Here is a 15187-nt window from a genome sequence, read left to right as displayed (position 1 = left end):
AAACTGTACCTCATCAAAGCCAATCTTGCTCGGCTGCTTAGGAGGAAGAGTCAGGAAGCTGGAATATTCCAGTGGAGGATTTTTCACTTTCAAAATAGCATACAAAAAGAATGTGTAATGAATTAGAGGCACCCAAAATAAAGCCTAAAGTTCCATAGTCAAAGCAAGCAATGCAAAGGTAAATGTATTATCATTTTTCACTTGTGTTTTTTTCCTCTGTGGTTGTTTACATATCGAGTGGTATATAAAACATAATGACTAGAGAGCGTTTCAGTCTGTACAATTAAAAACCCAATCAAAATTATTCACTGCATGCTCTAATGAACTCCAGAGCAGCTTTCTGTAGTGCATAATGCATAATTTATTATTTTCTGTAATTGTCTTTCGATGTTGAAAACTGGAGAAAACTGGAGGCTTTAAAACTATTTCAGTAATGATAAATAAATTCCCTTTAACTCAATCACTGCCAGCGTGGTAAATGTATAGTACTCGCCAGAAAATGCAATTTCTGAAATTGCGTAGGCCCTTATACTGATAGACAAGTTTTGGCTAAAATTGTGCACTTGTGCAGTGTCAGTTACTGTTGAAATGGTGATAATGATGTGATCAGACAAAGATGTGAATCTTGTATTTGAATATGTCATAGGGAACTGCCATTGCAGATCTTTTTGTGAGGTGTCAATAGGAACTCAATTAATGGTGTTGATTTTGTGGGTCTTAATTTGCTGTCAATTTTTTGTGGGTCCAATAGGGTCGACAGTAGAGTTTACCCAAAAGGTCTAATGCATTAGTGATTTTTTGGTGGAACCCCCCCACCCCAACAAAAAAATAAATAAATAAGGATCTAAGTACAGCAAAAGAATCCTTGGCCAACTTGCATAGCAAAATTCCGCTAGCCGAAATGCTATAAAATGCAAACTTTTTTTTAAACAATGCTCTCAACTAATCGTTCACACACATATTCCCACAAAAAAATGGCGAAATATACCTATAAACTAAATTACGAAGGCATTAAAAAAACATTAGCTCAAACAAAAATTTGCTGGCTTCACCCACGGTAAATGTTTTATGTAATATTCACTGTTGCCAATAGAGGGCAGTGTATCCACCGAAATCAATAAAACTAAATGCAAACACTTTTAAAACTAACCATTACAACGCCACTCTAATTAAACGAATACTCGACGCAGCTTTTTTCTTTTCGAATTACTCGAGTTAATCGATTAATCGTTGCAGCACTACTTGAAACGGATTAGGGCACTTACATGGAAAATGCATCTCTACTTCTGGGATTTTCAGGTTACAAGACAGCTTCCAGAACCAATTAATTTCGTAAGTAGAGGCACCACTGTATTTTTATTTTACAATGACATTGAACTCACCCATGATCTCAAGATGAGTATGCAAAAAGCTTTCTGCTTCATCCTGCAAGGTCGCGTGGGAACGCATGGGCACAGGAAAATATCCAAAGGTTTCTTTGTTGCACACGAACATCTGAACGTCTGACAACAACAGATGATGACAGTCAATGCAGAATCTGACATGTCACTTATTTACCCCCCAGGGTATCGCATCCATCTCACCCGCCATGCGAGCAGAGTAGGCAAAGACGATGACGTCATCGAGGGCCCAGCTATACTCCGGGTGCGGTGGGTAAAAAGCCAGTTGTCGAGAGGCTTCCTTCCGTAAATCCACCAAATACGTCGAGTGGACCATCGGCACGGCAAAGCACCCGAGACGCTCCTGCTTCCTGATTGGTATGTACGCTGGCGTTCGCTTATAGTAGCCCTGCGAAGATGGTTTCACACATTTGGGCAAATTTACCAAGTGTGCCAAAGAAATATTTCTTCTGTCCAAAAGCACACTTAATAGAGTACTCACAGATTAAATATTTAAAGGTTCTCTTGTTGACTGAAATGCCAAGAGGCAGATGTATCTTTATAAAATGGACCAAAGTAAACCATCAGAATTACAACAAGTAACAAGTTTGTATAAGATGACCATAATTTCCTTTGCTGCAGCTGAACATCTGCTTCGGAAATACGGAGGAGATTTCTTTGTCTGGAATTCCGACTCACGCCCAGTGCCTAAGAATTTTTCCTTTTTGACTAAACATATTTATGTGCAGATGGGCGTTAAAGGGCCTACAGCATCAAATGCTAATTTCTTTTAGAAACAAGCTTACTTGATGTATTTTTTTTTGGCTCAGGAATATTTACTAGCTTTCATGTTGAATATTTTCATTTTGCAGCAATCTGTAAATAACTATTTGTCCCTGGAATGTCCCATTTTCTTCACCAAAATCAATACGCATAGGCGGATCTACTATTCAGGCGAAGTAGGTGATCGCCTTAGGCCCCCAAACAGTAGGGGGCCCCCAACCAGCTGTCCTTGCCCCAACAAGCAAGGGGGCCACCGGAGCCAGCAGCACTCCCAACTATTCGTCATGTATAATTATGTCAGCATACCACACAAACAAATAACAAAACAAAAAAGAAAGCCATTTGAATGTTGCATTTATATTATCTCTCCCCCTCTCACGCACTACAATGGACTGTTCCACGACGACGGACTGAGTATCAGTTGCTTAGCTTCATTTAGCGCCGTTTAGCTTCGCTTAGCTCCGTTTAGCATCGCTTAGCTCCACTTAGCTGTTCATTAGCTTCACTTAGCTTTCCCGCATTTTTCACACCACTAAGCTCGCTATTTTTACAGCTCACTGGCTACTTTGCACGTTGACTATCGTTTATTTCAAACACATGAGCGAACGTGCTCTCCATGAGAGCCAAAGTGCAGTGAGGAAGAAGTTGAGAAGAGGCCTCTAATGCCTCTTTTAACTTTATTCTTCTTCTTAACACCGAACATAAAATACACGATAGCACACCCTGTGGCGAAACAATGCAGTACAGTTCCAATCAGTCATACAATAACACTCAACAGCTGGTTAACAGCATTTGCTAACGAAAAAAAAATTAAATCTATTAGTGACACCACAAGCAATGACGAAGAATGTTTTTTTACGGAGTGTAAAGCTTTCGGTTAGCGGTTTAGCGAGCGTACCTCCGGTGAACATTTCAAAATAAAAGCACGTCATGTTCGTCATATAAATAACGATTTTTTGAGTTAATCCCACATACTTCAGAATTAATATAAAATATGTTGAATAAATACTACAGAATACAGATTCTACACTAAGAATAGCTTTCAAATGACACTTTATGACAAATATGATTGGCAATGAATAATTATAACTATTATACATAGTAGTATACTATTATAATAATAATAATGCTAGATTTTTTTTTTTTAAGAAATGTTTTGAATAATGTTGGAAAGGCATAGTCAGTGTTGTGAATCTGTTTACTTTCCATTCTTTTGCACTAATAAATGCTATCAGCATTTAACCTCTTTGTTTATTTGTCATTAATTATTGTTATTTACATGATTATTTGTACTTTAATAAAGAATTTAAGTGTTCCAAAATAGTTTTGTGAATTAATAAGCGTCAACAAAATTTCATTGCTAAATTAATAAAAAATAAAATTATTAGATTAGTCGACCAATCGTAAAACTAGTCGGCTGACTAATCAGGAGAAAATTTGTCGTTTAGGAAATATTTCCTCCACACCCTTCTCACCTTTTTAACCCCTGACCCATGAAGAGGGCCCCTGGATATGTTCGTCTTAGGCCCCAAAATTGCCAAGTCCGCCACTGTCAATACGCCCAACATATTTTTGCACGACATGGGCAGCAGAAGAGGAAATTCACTGTTTAGCCTACATAGAGGAATGTACTGGACTCTAAAACAGCATTTACTGCTCGTTTCCAATTTCACAAAGTTAATCTTTCAAATTTGAAGGACATAGAAAGTCAATGTGATAAATGCGCAATGTGAATTGCTCCAAAATGACCATCAACATTACCTGTGAAGTCATGCCACACCAGAAGTTGGAGTATGCAGCTCTGGACTCCAACATCGGTGCAACAATGGTTTTGTTTTCTATCATCAGTTTCCACAACAAATCCGGGTTGGTGAGCAGGTTGTCACAGTCGGCCACCTGCGAACATAAAAAATTGTGATTCTGCAAGTGAACACACCTCTTTCATAAAAAGAACACTTTTCTGCTTTTGGAACCACTTTAAATTCTTATACAACAACTGAATTGGCTGAAAATGTGTCTGGCTGGGAACCATATCAAATATGCAAGGAGCTCTCACAAAAAAAGGGTGCATTTTGACACAGGTAACCATAGCAACATGATATAAGGTTTCCCGCCCGCTGCCAAAAATCTTGGTTACCACAATTTTTTCCATATAAATGTCCTAGAACAAAATGCGTGACTAAATATATGTCTAAACACTCTGCGGCTCATTTTTCACTAAGAAATATTGTGCCTGACCATTTCGATCGATTTTGCAATTAACAGAAAGCAAGACATTCAGTAACTATGCATTACAATTTAAACTGCCTCTGTGAGACTGAGTATTTTTCACACATTTCATATGACTTAATTTAAATTCAATTTGTACAGATGTCTAGCGATTAATTTATGCATCATGACGAGTGCGTAACAAAATCAGCTCTATCAGGATGTTGAATGATTGACAACATACCAGGAGGTAGTCAGCCCAGATTTCACGGGCCGAGTCCAATGCCCCCTGACGAAGCTTCATTACATGTTCATAACGAAGATTATTCCAATGTTTGGGCCCCACTTCATCCTCAAAGGCACTAAGGCGGGATCAGATAACACTGCTGTTAAGAGCTCGGACACTCGCTGACTCACTCACTTTCACATACTCATGAGGCAAAATTACCTGGATCCATCATCAGGTCTCCACTCCACATAGTGGTAGTCATTTTGCACCTTGATGAGCCACTCTCGAAGGATGGAAGTAGTATTATCTATGTTGTGATCTGTCGCCACCCTGTGGCAAGGTGAGGAAAGAGCCATGTTTTTCAGAGAAAAGCGCATGCAACACCAGACACTTTGTAGGGATGCTCTGATTAAATACGTTGGAAGAGCACAAGTGCTGATGCATAATTAAAATGCCTCCTTATAAAATATAGTCTTCATAAAAACGATTCTACAGTGATATAATTTGGCTGCACCGGTTCAATGACTGAATTTGGAGCACCATATCAATCACAGTAGAGTAATATAATCACCTCATTAGTCTGGAACACAAACGCCCGAAGCGCCCCTATTGTTTTCTGTCCTGCTCCAGCTGTGTGTATTACAATGACTTCAGGATTGGACACCACCAACAGCAAGAAGGGTCTCATGATGTGATAATTACTACATAGAGTAGGTGTGTAAATCGCAATTTCATTACGATACGATAGAATTTCCATACTTTGGACAATATTTGCCAAAATTACAGTCATAGGCGGAGTTTGACTTTTGGGGCAGGGGGGGCACAACATGTTGATGACCTTGAAACGTGGTGTCAGTATTTATAGTAATAAGTTGACAACAGGCCTGTCGCGATAACAAATTTTAGTGTGCGATAATTTATTTCATAAATTATTGCGATATGCGATATTATTGCACCCCCCAAATTGAAAAAAAAAAAAACAATGACAATAACACTGTGAGAATACATATATTAATAGATCACGTACACCCATTTGAACGCAATAAATATTTACTCTTAAACTAAAAAATACTTTTTAAGAAATCACAACTAAAAACAATAGACCATGCCTCTTTTAAGTAAAAAGACAACAATATTAATACTGCACAGAAACGCAGAATAAATAAAATCTGTTTTTTTAAGAAAAAAAATAAAATTCCACTAAATAATTTAAGCATCTAGGCAAATGAAAACTTTTCCCCTCATAGCTTCTGCTATGGCAGATGTAATGTGTGTAATACAGTGGTACCTCTACATACAAAGTTAATTCGTTCCAGGAGCTTGTTTGTAAGTCGAAATGGTCGTATGTCGAGCAGGATTTTCGCATAAGAATACATTATAATTCCATTAATTCGTTCCACAGCCTAAAAACCCACAGTACATCCTTAATAAATACTGCTGTTACTATTGCAAATAGCAATTACAAAGAGCAAAACAAATAAAATATAAATAAAAATCAGAATAACAGTAATATAATTACAGCAATAATAATAATGATACAGGACAGTACCTGTCATAATGTAACGAATCAGATTCTAATGTGGCGGACCTTTTTTGCTGTACCTGAATGCACCGCGGGGCTGACGGTGTGCAGGGGAGCGCTATTTTACTTTCTGTTTCGATCCTGGCTTCAACAGCAGTGGACACTCGGCGAGTTGATGGAATGAATGATTAGAAACCTGGCGAAGCTGGCGATTTCTTTGGCGATGTTACCACAATAAGAACTATCACCTTAACTTATAAAGACTGGCGAACGGAGGACCGCCGGCCGAGATCGACATGCTACAGCCCTATTGTCGACCCAGTTCATGGATGCACACACCATGCTTATATTTTGCTATCATTCACATCTTAATTTCAATGGTAAGCGTCACCATTTCTTTTTTTTTTTCTCCACCTGCACTAAACTAAAAAATAGCCTAAACCATCCGGCGGGCTCTGGCACGCCGGGGATGGTCCACAGTCAATCCGGAGCAGTGAAGCGGCCGTTATACGTTGAACAATAGGATATCATGGGAACAAATTGGCTCCGGCGCTATTTTTTGCCGGAACCAGAACGAAAATGCATTTTGCGTAGTTGGTAACAAGGAAGCCGAACTTTTAACAGCACGTCAGCCGGACGCACGCACACACGTGCACGCGAGGCGATAAATCGCAGTGGAAAAATTACCGCCTTCATTTTTACTTACCGTGCAATAAATGGAATTATTGCATATTGCGACAGGCTTAGTTGACAATGAGCGATTTTTCCATCATTCTTGAGGAGAATTATAAATCAGGCTGCTTAGGCAATACTTTTCGGCAAGATCGTCATCCATTGAATAGGGTATGCCCGCCGGTGTCGTGCCAATGTAGTTACCCCGGTCAAAAATTGTGTCCCCTGGGCGAAGCCATGTGGAGGTAGATTTGTGTCTTTACTATTCAATCAAAAAAAAGTTGCTTCAACAACAACAACAAAAAAAGTTGCTTCAATCGAAATATATATATTTTCAACCAAAAAAATGTCGCTTCGATATATATATATATATTTTTTTTAAGTGTTTGAATGCAGGAATAAAATTGAAACTAAAAAAATGCATGTGAAAGCTATTTTTCTTTGATTTATTTATTTATTTATTTATTTTTTAATTGAAGCAACTTTTTTGATTGAAGTAATGTAGATTCGTTTTGGGCCACATTTTGGCTAGGACATTTTTGTCTTTATTAGTCAATCAAAAAATAAGTTGCTTCAAAATATAGATTTTTTAAAAAATCAATCAAAAAAAGAAAATTTTCAATCATAGAAAGTTTCTGAATGTGAAAAAATATTTGAGATTGAAAAATTTGCATTTGAACACTTAATTTTTCATTGAAAAAGTTTCCTTTGATTGAAGCAATCCTTTTTGTGTTTGGGCTATATTATGATTAGGACATTTGTGTCTAAATCATTCAATCCCCCCAAAAAGTTGCTTCATTCGAAAAAAATATTTTTCGATGAAAGAAAATAATCATTTTTAAAAATATTTTTTTCCTATTTTTTGGGGGGGTGAAAGTTATATGCAAAGCAAATGACCGTCTAAGGCACAGGTGTCAAACCGATTCCAGAAAGGGCCAAGTGGGTGCAGGTTTGCTTTCCAACCAATGAAGAGGACACCTTTTCACCAATTAGATCTTTTACATGTGTAATCAGTTCAACTTTGTCAGGTGCTGTAAAAATATTTTTTTTGTTCATTTCATTCATTTTTGTTGCAGTTTTATTGCTTTTCAACTTTTAAAAACATATAGGAAAGTCAATTACATGCAATGACACTTTTCGGACACCAGGGGGGTCACTCTTCACTCTTCCTGCTGCTGCTTTTCTTGCTCACCATTGCAGCTGGCTTTTGCTTGTTTAAGTTAACGATGAGTGAGCTTTAAAGCTTTGATCTTGCCAGAAAAGCCTGGGAGCGCTATACTTGAAAGAGGCCGTATGCAGTAGTGCAGTAGTGTAAGTGGACGTTCATTGTGTGTGGTTCTCAGCAGCGTGAGCGGATTTGAGTGCTCTCACTCAATAAAGCATTTAATAAAGACAAGTATTTTTTTACGTTATTCTTGTTTAAAAATAATTCGGTGGGACAGTAACAATTTTTTTTTTCGGTATCGGATCGGGAGTCGGTATCGGCAGATTCACAAAATCAGGTGACTCGGATACAAAAATATGTGATCGGGACATACCTAGTTTGAGGCTGAACGCAGGTATTTTAATTTATTTTAAATGCATTTATTGCTCTTGTGAAATGAAAGAGCAATTCTGCATAGTTCGAAGAAACTATCAGGAATTCGTATTCGCATTTAATGCTCTTTTGAACATGTTATCTTAGCAAGCCATAATGAATATTATTGCAAATATAAACACTTGTTGTTTTTTTTGTTTTACATATCCTAAAATTTATTCTACGCATTAAATGTTTGTAATTCGATTACTCGATTATTCGAAGTAATACATAGATTAATCGATTACCTAAATAACTGATAGCTGCAGCCCTAAGTCTTACATAATTCGATTCAAGGCCATTCAATCGATTTAATAAGATAGTTACAAATTAACCAGTTACCTTTCAGCGACAGCAATTAAAAAAGAAATACCAAGTCATTTTGACGTTTTGGACAGTTTGTTGCTGAAACATTTTAGACAATGAAATAAATCCATTCTTTTTAACAAATTCTTTTTAACATCTAAAAGATGATGATCAGGGCTTGAAGTTAAGTGCTTTCCGATTGCCCGGGGCAAAGACAAAATACTCCAAGGCAACTGGCCTTTATACAGTACATGCTTGCTTGGGCAAGCAAATAAATAATACACAGAATAAAAGAAATATACACTAAATAAAGAGCTGTTCAAGAATTAGCGGTGACTTAATTTGTCGTTTGAATGGGAGTGGAGAAGCGAGAAGTTTTGCAGGCCCCTGAGGACCATCCAGATTTACACAGGCCCCTCAAGACTATCCGACAGGCTGGTTGATACTGCAAAATTCTCCCTGAGCCTCTCTACACTTTCGCGGGCCCTTCAGGGGGGTTTTAAGGGGTACGAGAGCAAAATATTGCTGGGGCCTCTCCACACTTAAGGCTGATTTATGCTTCTGCTTTGCAATGACGGCTGACATACGCTGTTAACGCAGACCCGATTTACGACCCTACACCGTAACCATGCGCCTCCAAAAAATCCTGACTACATGTCACGTTAACACTTCGTGACGTGAACATCAAAGGACTGTGATTGGTCCGCTCAGAACGTTGTTTCAGGCTTAGCACAACAACACCGCCGCTTTCAAACATTCGCAAACGTCTTCTGTGTCGCCCACGCTTCAACATTTGCATTAACAACATTTGTTATTCAACTTTGATTAGCTGCTGCTGCAAATACACACCTTCCATCGCCGTTGCCATTGCAGTTTATAACCGGAGGAAAACTAAAGGAATTCAACAAGAGTCCCCCAAAACCGCACAAAGGCAAAGCCACAAACCTTTAGTGGCTTAGCGGTGACAGCAACGCATTCCCTTGACGCAAAACTTCGAATGCTCAATGACGACGTAGGGCCTACGCCATCACCGCAACGCAGAAGAATAATTCAGCCCTTCTACATAGTCTTTTTACACCGTATCCTTGTCCACCTGGACCCCCTTTATGCATGAAGACCCTCCCCCCTTCGAACCTCCCTAAGCTCCGCCCCTGATTGTCTATTTAAGGGAGAGAGTGAGTTGCCCATCTCCACCATAAACGGACACTAGGACAGACAAAGAAGGATAAAAAAACTTGACCATAGACTTCATAATGGTATTGACAGGTCACATCGGGCACATACTGCGCATCACTTTCAAGCAGGGCGCCGCCCACATCAAGAGGAGCTATTCACAAACACAAGCACACAGCGTATGTAATGCAGGATTTAGTTGAAAAAGTAAGAAAGCTACACCGCATAACAACAGGAAGGATTGTCTCAGGAGTGATTTGTTCAATGATTCAAGGTAATTATGTTTTTTGTACCATGCATGCATTTTGAAACGTTGCGAAAAAAATCAATGGGAGAAATTAACTGCTACGGACAAGCATCATCCTTCGACATCGTCAGGGAAGTTCAGTTTGAACTCCAAGACAAATGTTACCTAGATAGCTTGATTAGAGAAATAAATACGACCACAACCATGGATTGATTTTCTTCGAAGGTTTTAGTACAAGAGCTCTCGGGTACAGACGCGGAGTCACGCACAAAGCGCCTCTCCGCATGTGGACAAAAGAGAAATGCAGGGCATGCCTCTATTTATGGGTTGACATCATAGAAACAAAACTCATCAGCTCACAAACCTTGGTATTTTTCCATACAAAAACATCTTTGAGCTGAGACCTTGAACACCGGTGCAGGGTGGAACGAAGATAAGCATTCATTCAGGGCACATTGGAAAACAACGGAGCATAACAGTCCATATTTGGGCATATGGTGATACCGTCTACAATCGTCAAGGCGGTGAGAAGGCACACTCAAAAAGATTACAACAGATTATTATAACAATGATACTCTATGCTATAATGTTCACATGCAAGCATAACAAATGCATACAAAATATGAAATATATAATGGTTGTGTTTTAAGCATGAATAAAATTCTCTCACAGACATATTTACGTAAAATAAATGCTACCTGCACAGGTTTTTTTTTTTGCTTTTAATCAAGAATCGAGACTATTTTACGTCTATATCTATAAAGAATTCAGGGATTTAAGCATTTATTCACAAGAATTTAAACGTAAAAAGCTCTTTGTTTTGGTAAGGCGGCGCCACAGTGTAACATGAAAACGAGCAGCGCATTCGACATCTACTTAAAATAGATTCTACCTGCACGCTTTTTTTTTTTGCTTTTAACCAAGAATCAAGTCTGTTTTACGTCCATACCTAGAAAGAATTCAGGGATTTAAGCATTTATTCACAAGAATTTAAACATAAATAGCTCTTTGTGTTTCCACTAGGTCAGCTTTGACGGAAATAGGCCCCCTATTAATCGGCCCTGCACTCGATGTCCGGTCAATATCATTATGAGGTCTATGACTTGACCAAAGGAGGCAAGCAAAAATGTTAAAACACTTGTATAGACCCTACTCACGTGACGTCACAGCCACGCCCCCGCGCCATGTTGTCCGTATACTCGTCATGTTAATGCATTAGCGCTTCGTAAATTCCTCCTATTATGGCGTGTTTTTCTGCTCGTTAACATTAATAATCAAAATGGTGAAGTCGTGTGTGGCGGTCGGTTGCAAAAACAAAGAAGATAGACGGAGAGACTTGAAGTCTTACTGTATTCCGAGAGACCCGGAGAGGAGAGCGAGATTGACTGCTGCAATTTGACGAGAAAACTGGGCTCCAAACGACTACCACAGATTATATAGTAGTTATTTTATATCTGGTAAGATGCATTTAATATATATTTAGAGGGTTTTGGGCTGACAACCACAATTAAGATCATTGCTAGGCTAATCGCCGACAACATACACTCAGACGTTGTGAATGAACTACGTGAAAATATATAATTATAAGGGGATAATAAGACAGTTGTCATACAATTAATTTACAATTTCACTATTGAGGTCAAAAGCCAAAAAATAAATTCAACTAGGGACAATCTGGAGTAGTGCTATCGCACTTCATATTTATTACATATTATATATGTATGTAGTGAGAGTGCTATCGCTAAACCATATAAACATCAAAAGCCCTAGCTCCATTGACAAATGACATGAAATACATTAGACTTGACAGTGGATGTTTGCAAGAACAAAAGATTTTGAATTGAAAATTTCGTAACTCACCTTCCCGAGCACAAGATTCCTGCCGAATTTTCGTGTACGAGGACCTGTTTCAACCAACCAGCAACGTAGCATTTATAAGCCTCCAAGCTCTTGAGTTTTTCAAACTTTCGTGAGAATAGGCTGATTTTGTGTGGACAAGATAGTTGTAAATATCAGGGTCAGGCAAAGACGGCGAAGACATCGATTTAGGCATCAAATATGGATCTGGCGAATGGATAAACTGAAGCTTTTCCACATAACGCCTTTTATGCAACGCATCCAATGAGTTCACGGCGTCAGATAACACCGGGGCTTCCATGAATTGCTCTATAACTTGCACGACTAATTGAAAACAATGAGAATAGGTCTAAAAAATACGGACAATATGGCGGCCGGATACAGCGACACGTCATTTTGTGACGTAGGTGAGTAGGGTCTATAGCACCTTTCCACCTTTAAGGCCCTGCGCTTCACACTATATCCTCATCTAACAACTGGTGACGCAGCACCAGGAGCAACGTAAGGTTCAGTATCTTACTCAAGGATACTTAGACGAGTTCATCAGGGCAGAGAGGAGAATGGAACCCACAACCTCTGGGTTAGGGACTACTCTACCGCTGAGCCATGCCACATTCGAACCCTGGATGCTTATCGATGTTTTGCATTATGATCAATTTTATAGAAACATTGCTTAACTAATCAATGTATCGATCTGGATCAGGGCTGCAGCTATTGATTATTTTAGTAGTCGATTAATCGATGAACTAGTTCGTTCGAATAATTCAGTAATCGGATAAGGAACATTAAAAAAAGAAAAAAAAAATACATGAGCCTCAAACGGTATAAAAAATTTAAAAAAATCAATAAATTAGGACCTAAGTACCGCTAAAGAACAATTGGCTAACTCACATAGCAAAAGTCTACTAGCTTAAATGCTATAAAATGCTAAAAAAAATTTAATGCTCTTAACAATTGGTTCAAACACATATTCCCACAAAAAAGTTAAATACACCTATGAACTAAATTACGAATGCATTAAAAAAAACATTAGCTCAAACAAAAACCTAGCTTATGTTGTTCTTAACAGGGAGCAGCTGCCATGTGAATGACTTATGTCATATTCACTGTTAATACTAGAGGGCAGTGTATCCACCCAAATCAACAAAACTAAATGCAAACACTTTTAAAACAAACCATTACAACGCCACTTTAATTAAACAAATACTCGAAGCAGCAAAATTTAATTTGAATTATTTTTTTGGAATCGAATTATTTGAGTCAATCGATTAATCGTTGCAGCACTAATCTGGATTGATGTTTCCCTACAACTCTATATGATAGAGTGTTCTATTATACAGATTTTTTTTCAGCCGTAGCTTTTTTGACTGTAGCGTAGGACAAAGGTAAAGACTAAGTACGAAGAGAGGACTTGGCTTGCTTGCTGTCTGTGTTATCAAAACAAATCTTTGAGCATGACAGGCAGGGGCAAAGAGCGACACATGGAATGTGTAGGTGAGAGAAAACGGATTTACTCGCTATCACATCGTGTAGCAGTTGACGGACGGCGTGCCGCAGGCGCTTACTTTGCCATCTGTATGTGGTGTTCTCACATTCAAGTGCTGTCTCAGCGCTTACATGCAACCAATTCACAGATAGGCCATCTTCGAGTTCTCATGTGCTATATAACAGCTACAAGTCTCTCAGAAAAACCTACAATCCCCTGAACAGTAGTGGATAAGATGAAGAATTACTGTATAGACAGTCCAATGAGATACAATATAACGGCATCGTAAGAGAATATGAAAATTTGTCAGCAATTAATTTTTACATTAAAATAAACTCTTAATGAACCAAAATATAACATGATTACATTTGGCAGTGATAAGGTAAGTAAATATGTTTCTACATAGTTGAGATAATTGTTGTTTTGAATGTACCTGTCAAAATGTACCCAATGTATTAACTTTCTTTCCTTGGGTAGAGATTGAGCCACTCTGCTTCTTGTACGCGTCTGCTAATCGATACACACGCTTTCCTCTCTGACATGATACCGCTTATCTACCTGACCGCAATGAATGGATCCCGGTCATGCGGGACACAATGATTGCACTGTATAGCAATAAACTGATTTCCACTAATACCTTTCACTTGATATTTTTTAAGGGGCGAGGCTCAAACGACACAGTAACAAATCAATAACTTGAGTGTCTTGCGACTGAGGTTATTTAAACGAGTTGTAACACGCACTTATCAAGCTGTCATTCACCCCAAAAATGCACATTCCTTTTTAGAAAACTGCTATGAGTGCCTCATTGTTGCATCATGGAAAATACATATATTTTTTGAAGGATTGTTAATTTTTTTTTTTTTTTTTAATTAAAATAAACAATTTGGAGGACACGGATTTTCCCTTTTCAGGAAGTTTAACAACAATTTGATGAAACACTTAAGGGTTTTAAGCAACAGTTGAGTGTCCTACACTTTAAAGAAGCACTAAAGTCATTTTCTAATATTTTAAACTATTTAATTTAGGGCTGCAGCTATCGAATATTTTACTAGTCGATTAATCGACGGACTAGTTAGTCTGAATAATCAAGTAATCGGATAAGGAACATAAAAAATTAAAATTAGCCTGAAACGGTATAAAAAAATGAGGATCTATGTACAACAAAAGAACAATTGGCTAACTTACTCAGAAAAAAGCTTAAATGCCATAAAATGCTTAAGGTTTTTTTTTTTTTTTTACAATGCTCTTAACAAATGGTTCAGACACATATTCCCACAAAAAACGGTTAAATATACCTATAAACTAAATTATGAATGCATTAAAAAACATTAGCTGAAAAAAAAACTTGGCTAATGTTGGTCTTAACAGGGGGGAGCTGGTTTCAGCCATGAGAAATGAGTGATATCATATTCATTGTTGCCACCCTAATTAATAAAACTACATGCAAACACTTTCAAAATAAACCAATACAACGCCACTTTAATTAAACGAATACTCGAAGCAACAAAATTTAATTTGAATATTTTTTTCTAATCGAATACTCGAGTTAATCGATTAATAGTTGCAGCACTAATTTAATTCATGAGTAGTAGGTTGAAATGGGAGTGTACCCTGGTTGAATTGTTATCTAAGTAGTTTATTTATTTAACTACAAACGTGTTTGCAAGTTAAATAGTTCTGCAAACGGTAGGTTTTGAAATTAGTCACAGTGTGACATCACACTATGCCATACACTGTGTATTATAC

The 15187-nt window shown here is 37.9% G+C and overlaps 1 protein-coding gene across 1 annotated transcript in view; it reads right to left on the bottom strand.

Moving 5' to 3' along the window:
- Window positions 1–15187, bottom strand: part of colgalt1b (collagen beta(1-O)galactosyltransferase 1b) — a 39124-nt gene that overhangs the window by 15288 nt on the left and 8649 nt on the right. Inside the window, exons 2-7 of the mRNA XM_057844228.1 lie at window positions 4819–4929; window positions 4615–4732; window positions 3924–4058; window positions 1584–1788; window positions 1383–1502; window positions 10–86 (exon numbers count right to left, since the gene is read on the bottom strand). Of these exons, the coding sequence (XP_057700211.1) occupies window positions 10–86; window positions 1383–1502; window positions 1584–1788; window positions 3924–4058; window positions 4615–4732; window positions 4819–4929 (766 nt within the window). The remainder of the gene's footprint in view (window positions 1–9; window positions 87–1382; window positions 1503–1583; window positions 1789–3923; window positions 4059–4614; window positions 4733–4818; window positions 4930–15187) is intronic.

Source organism: Corythoichthys intestinalis, chromosome 8 (genome assembly GCF_030265065.1).
Source record: "Corythoichthys intestinalis isolate RoL2023-P3 chromosome 8, ASM3026506v1, whole genome shotgun sequence".
Taxonomy (NCBI): domain Eukaryota; kingdom Metazoa; phylum Chordata; class Actinopteri; order Syngnathiformes; family Syngnathidae; genus Corythoichthys; species Corythoichthys intestinalis.
This window is presented reverse-complemented; position numbering and strand designations above follow the sequence as displayed.